The following is a 12,247-nucleotide window of genomic DNA, read 5'->3' as shown; positions in this document are numbered from 1 at the left end:
GACATCAGATTTATTATGTGTTTTATACACTTTTTGCGCCTCACTAGATTGTTTTGAAAAGTGTCTAGAAAAGGAGGGTGGTTTAAAAAACAAATTGTGCCAAAGATAGATAGATAGATAGATAGATAGATAGATAGATAGATAGATAGATAGATAGATAGATAGATAGATAGATAGATAGATAGATAGATAGATAGATAGATAGATAGATAGATAGATAGATAGATAGATAAAGTAGCAGCAGAGCTCTAACTATGTAACCCTCATCTAATGTCCCACAATGCACTAGTCTCTGGTGATATGCAGCTCTGGATGTGACTGGAGTATAAGGCATGACATCAGTACACAAGAAGTAAAGCAAAGTATTTACAAAGTTCTGTGTTGCACTAATATCCAATTATATCATATAATTTGCTCCAGTCACATCCAGAGCTGCATTCACAATACCACTGATTGACCTTGGGAACATAGAACAGTTTATTTCCACCCCTGTCACACATTTGATCTAACAGCTTAGCGCTGACTGTGTAACTGTCACCTGAGCTCCTAACAATGCTTTGCTCTCTGGGAACAGGAACACAAAATTCTGAATGCAGCTCTGGATGTGATTGGAGTAGAAGTGGAGTGTGAAGGTCGCCCTGGTTTACAAACCTCTCACATAATTGTGTAATGACCTAAATGAATATAAATGCTGCATTTCATTATAACTCTGATAACTTTTGTTCTTGTTGCGGCTCTAAAAATATGAGTTGTCCTAGTTTTGAAGACAAAGCTCTGTTATGGGTCCATAAATGCCAAATATAATCACACGTGTACCCCAGAGGGGGTTCAGACTCGTACCCATCAGAAATTAGTCTGTAGGAAGTAGTATTACGTCTCAATCCTAATCTTCTTAAATAGACAGTTCACATGCAATCCATCCTTCATATGAGTAAAGTTGAATATAATCCATTAGTTATCTTCTGCTGATTCTAATTTATATCCTGTATTATACTCCAGAGCTGCACTCACTATTCTGCTGGTGGTCACTGTGTACATACATTACATTACTTATCTTGTACTGATCCTGAGTTACATCCTGTATTATACTCCAGAGCTGCACTCACTATTCTGCTGGTGGAGTCACTGTGTACATACATTACATTATTTATCCTGTACTGATCCTGAGTTACATCCTGTATTATACTCCAGAGCTGCGCTCACTATTCTGCTGGTGGAGTATCTGTGTACATACATTACATTACTTATCCTGTACTGATCCTGAGTTATATCCTGTATTATACTCCAGAGCTGTACTCACTATTCTGCTGGTGAAGTCACTGTGTACATACATTACATTACTTATCCTGTACTGATCCTGAGTTACATCTTGTATTATACTCCAGAGCTGCACTCACTATTCTGCTGGTGGAGTATCTGTGTACATACATTACATTACTTATCCTGTACTGATCCTGAGTTATATCCTGTATTATACTCCAGAGCTGCACTCACTATTCTGCTGGTGGTCACTATGTACATACATTACATTACTTATCATGTACTGATCTTGCGTTACATCCTGTATTATACTCCAGAGCTGCACTCACTATTCTGCTGGTGGAGTCACTGTGTACATACATTACATTACTTATCCTGTACTGATCCTGAGTTATATCCTGTATTATACTCCAGAGCTGCACTCACTATTCTGCTGGTGGTCACTATGTACATACATTACATTACTTATCATGTACTGATCCTGCGTTACATCCTGTATTATACTCCAGAGCTGCACTCACTATTCTGCTGGTGGAGTCACTGTGTACATACATTACATTACTTATCCTGTACTGATCCTGAGTTACATCCTGTATTATACTCCAGAGCTGCACTCACTATTCTGCTGGTGGAGTCACTGTGTACATACATTACATTACTCATCCTGTACTGATCCTGAGTTACATCCTGTATTATACTCCAGAGCTGCACTCACTATTCTGCTGGTGGAGTCACTGTGTACATACATTACATTACTTATCCTGTACTGATCCGGAGTTATATCCTGTATTATACTCCAGAGCTGTACTCACTATTCTGCTGGTGGAGTCACTGTGTACATACATTACATTACATTACTTATCCTGTACTGATCCTGAGTTACATCCTGTATTATACCCCAGAGCTGCACTCACTATTCTGCTGGTGGAGTCACTGTGTACATACATTACATTACTTATCCTGTACTGATCCTGAGTTACATCCTGTATTATACCCCAGAGCTGCACTCACTATTCTGCTGGTGGAGTCACTGTGTACATACATTACATTACTTATCCTGTACTGATCCTGAGTTATATCCTGTATTATACTCCAGAGCTGCACTCACTATTCTGCTGGTGGTCACTATGTACATACATTACATTACTTATCATGTACTGATCCTGCGTTACATCCTGTATTATACTCCAGAGCTGCACTCACTATTCTGCTGGTGGAGTCACTGTGTACATACATTACATTACTTATCCTGTACTGATCCTGAGTTACATCCTGTATTATACTCCAGAGCTGCACTCACTATTCTGCTGGTGGAGTCACTGTGTACATACATTACATTACTCATCCTGTACTGATCCGGAGTTACATCCTGTATTATACTCCAGAGCTGCACTCACTATTCTGCTGGTGGAGTCACTGTGTACATACATTACATTACTTATCCTGTACTGATCCGGAGTTATATCCTGTATTATACTCCAGAGCTGTACTCACTATTCTGCTGGTGGAGTCACTGTGTACATACATTACATTACTTATCCTGTACTGATCCTGAGTTACATCCTGTATTATACCCCAGAGCTGCACTCACTATTCTGCTGGTGGAGTCACTGTGTACATACATTACATTACTTATCCTGTACTGATCCTGAGTTACATCCTGTATTATACTCCAGAGCTGTACTCACTATTCTGCTGGTGGAGTCACTGTGTACATACATTACATTACATTACTTATCCTGTACTGATCCGGAGTTACATCCTGTATTATACTCCAGAGCTGCACTCACTATTCTGCTGGTGGAGTCACTGTGTACATACATTACATTACTTATCCTGTACTGATCCTGAGTTACATCCTGTATTATACTCCAGAGCTGCACTCACTATTCTGCTGGTGGAGTCACTGTGTACATACATTACATTACTTATCCTGTACTGATCCTGAGTTACATCCTGTATTATACTCCAGAGCTGCACTCACTATTCTGCTGGTGGAGTCGCTGTGTACATACATTACATTACTTATCCTGTACTGATCCTGAGTTACATCCTGTATTATACTCCAGAGCTGCACTCACTATTCTGCTGGTGGAGTCACTGTGTACATACATTACATTACTCATCCTGTACTGATCCTGAGTTACATCCTGTATTATACTCCAGAGCTGCACTCACTATTCTGCTGGTGGAGTCACTGTGTACATACATTACATTACTTATCCTGTACTGATCCGGAGTTATATCCTGTATTATACTCCAGAGCTGTACTCACTATTCTGCTGGTGGAGTCACTGTGTACATACATTACATTACATTACTTATCCTGTACTGATCCTGAGTTACATCCTGTATTATACCCCAGAGCTGTACTCACTATTCTGCTGGTGGAGTCACTGTGTACATACATTACATTACTTATCCTGTACTGATCCTGAGTTACATCCTGTATTATACCCCAGAGCTGCACTCACTATTCTGCTGGTGGAGTCACTGTGTACATACATTACATTACTTATCCTGTACTGATCCTGAGTTATATCCTGTATTATACCCCAGAGCTGCACTCACTATTCTGCTGGTGGTCACTATGTACATACATTACATTACTTATCATGTACTGATCCTGCGTTACATCCTGTATTATACTCCAGAGCTGCACTCACTATTCTGCTGGTGGAGTCACTGTGTACATACATTACATTACTTATCCTGTACTGATCCTGAGTTACATCCTGTATTATACTCCAGAGCTGCACTCACTATTCTGCTGGTGGAGTCACTGTGTACATACATTACATTACTCATCCTGTACTGATCCTGAGTTACATCCTGTATTATACTCCAGAGCTGCACTCACTATTCTGCTGGTGGAGTCACTGTGTACATACATTACATTACTTATCCTGTACTGATCCGGAGTTATATCCTGTATTATACTCCAGAGCTGTACTCACTATTCTGCTGGTGGAGTCACTGTGTACATACATTACATTACTTATCCTGTACTGATCTGAGTTTGTGAGAGGCAGGTGATATAAGTTTTTTTCAGAGGGATCAATGATGGGTTTGTCAGATTTAGCAGAGCTGTGTGATACGCATAAAAGCTGAGTTTGTCATGTGGCACAGCTCATGGTGATATATCCTATCCTATTACACAGGACTGCTGTTGGTGACCTACTATAATATCTTAGCTCAATGCGTCGCACTGCTATGCATAAAATAAACAGTAAATAAAAATCAGCTCTGCTACATCTGTCGCGTAACGTTATAAAAGTTGTATTAGCCTGGCAGTAACCTTCTCAGACACTTCCCCGGCCTTGTTAACAATATGGTCTCCTGGACAATTCCCACTTGTGCGCAGATCAAAGAATCCGCGATCTCCCCGCGAGGCCGCGCTGCAGACAGAACATTCTGTGCCGGCTTCTAGCGAAAATAACAAGTAACACATCCAGCCCCCTCCCCGTCCATTACCAGACTTCTACCGAATTAGCAAAACATGACTCCTGCGTCTGCCGCATGCGGGGAGGGGAGATCAGCGTCTCACTGCAGCTTCTTCTCTTCTTGACTTTTCTTCTCCCTGAAGGTTTTTATAAAGTGAAACAAATAATGCGGCCGCAGAGTCCGACGTAACGTTGTGGACTAAAGTAAAGACGTCGGTGGCTTTCCTGAATGCGCACATTTAAAGGGACAGTCTACCGAATGTCTGTCTTCGCTCTGTTTGGTAGAATATTATCTATTGTTCCCTGGTATCAGCCATTTCCGGGTGGGGAAAAGCGGTCCGTAGTGTTCTTCAATAGGATGACTGCACTTTTATGTGGTGATAATTTTATGGTTAGTGGCCCTTTAATAGTTAAAGGGGACCCGTCACTTTATGGCTTTACAGCTGCTGCAAAACTACAACTCCCAGCATGCCCTGAAATCGTAAATTGCTGCGGTTTTGTTATATACGGTTTTTGGATGAAGTGTTTGTACTGGTTTTAACGTGCTTCATTTGTAGAAGCGGCGCAGCCAAGAAAAACGTACTGCAATTTGTGGTAAAATTACGCGCGGTTCATCGCCAAACGGATGGTGATCAATCAATTAACCCCCAAAGTGCTGGACACGAGGCCAAAAGTAGTGAGCCCGCCTCGGTGACGTCATAGGAATAGGGAGATATCATGTGACCCCTTTCTACTGAGCTGGATGGCTGAGAGGGGGAGAAAAACCTTTGAGAAACGACCACTTTTGGGTAGATTTGCATAAGCTCCACCCATTTTAGGTCCGATTCGCAGGAAAGACTGAATAGTTGGGAGGAGTTGGCAATTTGTTAGGCCGGCAATGGTTCCCTCCATTTCAGCATAATTTGTAACCTTTAAACAGCCCCTTTAAGATCTGCAGCACGACCCCATCATCAGTGACAACTGCCCGGCCCGCCTTGTGGTGCTCAGATGGGTAGTCACAGAGTTGTCCTCGCAGATGTTGGGATATAATGACCTGCTGCAATGCATCATGGTCCCACATTTTTGAATTGAGCGTTGTCATTGGTCAGACCTTTGGTCTGGGGTGCTCAGAGGTCACTGTGGTCCTACCTTCTTCTCCAGTGACGTCACCTCGGTGGTTAGTTCCTCCACCCTGCGGTGCAGCCGCTCCTTCTCTTCCTGCGCCCGTCCCAGCAGGATACGATCGGTGTTCAGTCGCATTTGTAGCTCCAGCAGCTGCCAGAAAGCAAGAGAGAAGCGTGAGCAGAACCGACGAGGCGGGGGAGGAGAAGTCTGTGGGCCTGCAACTAAGGGTTCATTCACACAGTGCAGTTTTTTTGGTGCAGTTTTTTTAGGCCACAACCAAAAGTGTAAAGATTTTACTACTCTTTTTTTTTTTTTTTAAACCCACTGCTGGTTGTGCCTTCACTGCACAAAAAACTGCACTGTGTGAATATTGTACTCAGACGTTGCGGTGGAGGTGCGGGTAAAAGCGAATAAAAAAAAAATTAGAAATCATAAAGAACGCATCCGGTTTTTAGATGCGGTTTTAATGGCACCTCACCTGCAACATCTGAATAAACCTTTAAAGCTTAGATACACAGCTCCGCAGCCAGTATCACACATGATAGGATTAGATACACAGCTCAGCAGAGTATCACACATGATAGGATTAGATACAGTGGCTCAGCAGACAGTATGACACATGATAGGATTAGATACAGTGGCTCAGCAGACAGTATCACACATGATAGGATTAGATACAGTGGCTCAGCAGACAGTATCACACATGATAGGATTAGATACACAGCTCAGCAGACAGTATCACACATGATAGGATTAGATACAGTGGCTCAGCAGACAGTATCACACATGATAGGATTAGATACAGTGGCTCAGCAGACAGTATCACACATGATAGGATTAGATACAGTGGCTCAGCAGACAGTATCACACATGATAGGATTAGATACACAGCTCAGCAGACAGTATCACACATGATCCCTATTTGTAAGTAGATTTAGCTTTAGTGCATATTTATTTATATTTAGTGGTTTAGGTGGCATTAGTGTTGCAGGGTGCTGTCGCCATTTTTTGTCTGCTGTATTTCTGCAGTCACAGGCGTTCTTGCACCTGCATACATTTTGTATCATTTAGTTGGAATGTGCTGTTCAACTTTTTGTTGTGTTTATGTGATCCATATATGTGGGGTTAGTGACTGCCTCCACTTGTTGTTCTTGCACTCCTCCCATTCTGCCCTGGGTGATTTTAATCAGTTCAATGCTGGATCCTACCATCCCCAGGTATATATGTAGGCTTAGTCCCAGTTCTGGGTGTATGTGCAGCGTAGGTTCCCACCTTACAGAGGTCGCCTTGTCGTGGCAGGTGGGCTAACACTTTTTGATCAAAATGTGCACTAAGAACCTCCCTATTTGTAAGTAGATTTAGCTTTAGTGCATATTTATTTATATTTAGTGGTTTAGGTGGCATTAGTGTTCGCAGGGTGCTGTCGCCATTTTTTGTCTGCTACATGATAGGATTAGATACACAGCTCAGCAGAGTATCACACATGATAGGATTAGATACAGTGGCTCAGCAGACAGTATGACACATGATAGGATTAGATACAGTGGCTCAGCAGACAGTATCACACATGATAGGATTAGATACACAGCTCAGCAGACAGTATCACACATGATAGGATTAGATACAGTGGCTCAGCAGACAGTATCACACATGATAGGATTAGATACAGTGGCTCAGCAGACAGTATCACACATGATAGGATTAGATACAGTGGCTCAGCAGACAGTATCACACATGATAGGATTAGATACACAGCTCAGCAGACAGTATCACACATGATAGGATTAGATACAGTGGCTCAGCAGACAGTATCACACATGATAGGATTAGATACACAGCTCAGCAGACAGTATCACACATGATAGGATTAGATACACAGCTCAGCAGACAGTATCACACGTGATAGGATTAGATACACAGCTCAGCAGACAGTATCACACGTGATAGGATTAGATACACAGCTCAGCAGACAGTATCACACATGATAGGATTAGATACAGTGGCTCAGCAGACAGTATCACACATGATAGGATTAGATACAGTGGCTCAGCAGACAGTATCACACATGATAGGATTAGATACACAGCTCAGCAGACAGTATCACACGTGATAGGATTAGATACACAGCTCAGCAGACAGTATCACACGTGATAGGATTAGATACACAGCTCAGCAGACAGTATCACACATGATAGGATTAGATACACAGCTCAGCTGACAGTATCACACATGATAGGATTAGATACATGGCTCAGCTGACAGTGTCACACATGATAGGATTAGATACATGGCTCAGCTGACAGTATCACACATAATACGGTTTGATCCTCTTTATGTTTCTGCTTCTCGTTGTGTGGACTGATGGGTCGGATCTGGATTTGGGGGAGATTTCAGGAGGCGACATATTACCGTTTTCGGGGCAGATGAGGGGCGTTTACTCCTTAAATGGGGTCCAGTTAAACATTCAGCGTTATTGGACATTACATGAGGGAGAAGATCAGAAGATACGTGGGGGGGTGGGGGGGTCATCGAGTCACAAATGCGTCATCCTGCTTCTTAAAGTGCCACTCTACCCATATAATAAACCCCCACATGCTCATAAGTGTCCCTATTCTCTTGTTAGGGCAGAAGTTTGTGCTTCAGAGCTGCTCTTCCTAACATTGAACCATAATCTGCCATTTTGTAGGTTGTGTAGAGCTGTGTCTGGTCACCTGGTCACTCACATACACAGACCTTTCCCTGCTCTTCTCTCCCTACTCCCCTCTGCTCTATCACATTGCCCCCATATTACTCTAGACCCTAGGAAAGCTTTGGCTAACAGGAGCTGTAATGGCGGCCATATTAGTCACCCAGCTTTCCCAGGATCAGATATAAGACGTAGATGGACATCGTCGCTCTACATTTTCTGTCTCTTTAATTGTTACTTAACGCAGGACAAAGGAATTACACGCTAATAATGTGATTAGAGGGGATTTCATCCCGCACAATCTGTCATTGTCACACCCCCTGATACGCACAACAGGCTCCTTTGTGGAAGCTTCAAATGTAGCAGAGCTCAGTTTGTTAGAATCTGCAAAACTGTGTATGTCAGATGCAGCAGAGCTGAATTACTTTATCAGGTGCAGTAGAGCTAAGTTGGTCAAAGGCAACAGTGCTATATTTATCAGATGCAGCAGAGCTGAAGTTTTTGAAATGCAACAGAGCATAGTTTATCAGATGCAGTAAAGCTGAGTTTGTCAGATGCAGGAGGTTCGAGTGTGTAAAATTCAGCATGGTGGAGTTTATTGGATGCGGCATGATCGAGCTTGTCCCGTGCAGCAGGGCTGAGTTTGTCACATGCTGCAGAGATTATGAATTTATAGGGGTATTTACATGAGTAGCGGTTTTTGCTGCAATTTTCGTAAACATGAGAAAAATACCGCCGTTGTTTTAGAAAAAAAATGGTGGTTTTGCCACGATTACGAATATTGCGACAAAAAACAACTCAAAGTTATAACAGGTGCAGCAGAGCTAGGTTTGTCAGATGCTGCAGTTCTATATTTATTAGATACAGCAGAGCTAAGGCTTTTTAAATGCACCAGTGATCACATTAACGGATGCAGCAGTGTCGAGTCTGTCGGATGCAGCAGTGTCGAGTCTGTTGGATGTAGCAGGGCCGACTTTATTGAATGCAGGCTGACCGAGTTTATATTATGCAGCATGCTGAATTTGTCGTATGTAGCAGAGCTGAGTATGTCAGATGCAGGCGCGCAGGGATTTTATGTTGCAACGGTGCTATGTTTATCAGATACAGCAGAGCTGAGTTTGTCATATGTAGCAGAGCTGAGTTTGTCAGATGCAGGCGCGCAGGGATTTTATGTTGCAACGGTGCTATGTTTATCAGATACAGCAGAGCTGAGTCTGTCATTTAGCACAACATCTTATAATGATATCGCAATCTGTCACCTGGGGTTTTACATAGGACTGCAGGTAAAACATAATCCATCATCTTCACACAGGAAGTTATCACAATGCACAAGGGATGCAAGGAGCTCAAGGACCACTTCAGCTCTGCTACATTTGAAGAATAATCTAGTGTCAGCTTTGTTTAAAGGACCTCAGGGATTCCGGATTTCTCAGTGTATGTCTGCGCCTCGCACCTCGCTAGATACATATATACAGCGAGGCCAAGGACGAGGACAGGGACCGCTTCCTCCCTCCATTGTCTTTTCTCAGCGGTGGCTCAGAGTGCGACACAGACAGCGATTACATAACGGCGTTTCGTGAAAAATAGGAGGACGCTAAAATTAGCAGCAACTGTCGGTCTGTAGGGAAGGATGAGTCACGCTGCTCATATATAAGAAATGGAAAATACTGACTGCGGAGATCACGGTGCAGGATATATATATATACACAGGGGCGCAGGGGTCCAGGCTGACCCCCGAGATATTCGGACAAGGCTTCGATGGACCCCTGCCAGTGGATGGGGGGGGGCATTCTGAACTTAGTGGAAGACCCTTTAAATTTTTTACCCTAAGAAAATGAATCTTATTTATTGTATAATGAAGAGTTCTGCTCCTTATTCAAGATCTCTGCTTTCTGTCAGTGACGGGTAGCATTCTGGTTTCCATCTAGAGGCTGAAAACCTGTACAAACCCAATAATTCTGACAGCTGAGGGTTTGTTACAATTGTATCCAGTGTAGAGCAGCAAATATATCTCTCCTGTGCTGATTGTTTGTTGCAATGTATCAGTGCAGATGACATTTATCAGTCTGGAGTCCTCCCCTCTTTACGTATGTATTGCTATACAGTGACTATACATATTCTTGACACAGGTGCTTGTGACGAGAGCCTCTGGATGTACACAAAGAATGTTTCCGTTCACTGACAGCAATGATCGCTCTTTACTACACTGACACATTGTAATTTGACATTTGGCTATGTGGACCCGATTGGGTTAGTGTGCTGTTTCAGCCCCTAAATATAAAGAAGATGGTTCTAATTCACTGACAGCAAGCAGATAATTTAAAAATGATAAAGAATTGAAACACAATGGAAGAGAATTGCTTAGAATGTCGTGTGTAAGATGCGCCAAATTTGTGAGCAGGTGTAGATTTGACCTATAATTGACGCCAATTTTTGACGTAAATGATAGTAAATATGTCAGTCAACAGAGAACACGCCCCTCTGCATAATCCCGCCCATTTTGCACTATTTTTATTTTTTTTTAAATCCCCCCAAAAAAGCAAAAATGGCAAAAAAATATTGTGCAAATATGGCGTGCACTTTCTAACGCCACATTAGTGGCATAAAGCCGTTGATACATTTCCCCAAAGTCTAACAGAATGTTGCAGAACTTTTCATTGGCCAATTATTTACAAAAAACTGGACACCGGCCCTTTAAGATCTCATTGTAATGAACTACATGTCCTTGAATTGCCCATTTTTTCGTTATTTCTGCCTTTGGCAAAGCTGGGTGACAACCAATAAGGCCGTCAATACAGCTCACACTGTGCTTGTCATCCAGCTTTCCCAAACTCCTGTAAATTTTGTTACGGGGCCCCACAGTCACTCAGTATTACCCAATATCAGGGGCGTAGCCATAGGGGGTGTAGAGGAAGCAGTCACACATGGGCCCAGGGGTCTAATGGGGTTCGATGGCCCCTCTGTCACATAAGAAGACACCAATACTAGAAATGTCACATGGTCAGTGGGTGGGGAGCTAGTGGCAGGAGATATGGGCACGTTCCCCCTGGTTCTGACATCACCGCTGCCCAGTATATAGGGGACACTTACGCTGTGACTATAGACAGTCTCCGTCTCGTTCTGCAGTCTCTTCACTTCCGCCTCGCTGGCCTCCTGGATTTTCTGCACGGTCTCCATCAGAGCTGGGCCCCCGCGACTCACCCGCCGCAGCTTGTCATCTAACTGGAGGACGAGGGCCTCTGACAGGGACACTTGGGCTCTCAGCTCCTGCGACTCCTGATAATACAACAATAGAGGGATCGGTTATTATATACTCATCTATAAGTCTATATATGTGGCAGGAAAGCTGGGTGACCGCCAACATGGTCGTCATTACAGCCCAACACCCAACTTTCCCAGAAACCAGAATTTTTTTCCTAGATATGAATGGATTTAGGCCTGACTTCAGTATTGCTGCATGGCTTTGCCTTTCAGGACTGTAGGGAAGCTGTGTGGATATTGTAATGGCGTTTATGCTGGCTGTCACCCAGCTTTCCTAGAAACAGAGTGATTCTCCTGGTGGCAACAGAGACTAGCGATGCTTTATCTTTAAGGCTCCTGCAGTAATAACTGGTGTGGTGACGGACAGGGAGCCTGGCGGCAGCGCTCATGTGGAGAATTGATTTTACCTGAGGTGGGGGGGGGGGGTAGATGTACAAATTAAAGCTGAGGTGCCGCTGATGTGGAGCTGCTGAAGATGGAAGTGATCAGATAT

At 43.1% G+C, this 12,247-nt stretch overlaps 1 protein-coding gene across 5 annotated transcripts in view; it reads right to left on the bottom strand.

Annotated features, from left to right (window-relative positions):
- The window catches only part of LMNTD1 (lamin tail domain containing 1), a 100,782-nt gene that overhangs the window by 40,491 nt on the left and 48,044 nt on the right, over window positions 1-12,247 (bottom strand). For all 5 annotated transcript variants that reach the window (XM_075855783.1, XM_075855786.1, XM_075855782.1 and 2 more), the window contains 2 exons: window positions 11,584-11,769; window positions 5,832-5,957 (listed from right to left, as the gene is read on the bottom strand). In XM_075855783.1, the coding sequence (XP_075711898.1) occupies window positions 5,832-5,957; window positions 11,584-11,769 (312 nt within the window). The remainder of the gene's footprint in view (window positions 1-5,831; window positions 5,958-11,583; window positions 11,770-12,247) is intronic.

The sequence above is a fragment of the Rhinoderma darwinii genome, chromosome 3, assembly GCF_050947455.1.
Source record: "Rhinoderma darwinii isolate aRhiDar2 chromosome 3, aRhiDar2.hap1, whole genome shotgun sequence".
Taxonomy (NCBI): domain Eukaryota; kingdom Metazoa; phylum Chordata; class Amphibia; order Anura; family Rhinodermatidae; genus Rhinoderma; species Rhinoderma darwinii.
This window is presented reverse-complemented; position numbering and strand designations above follow the sequence as displayed.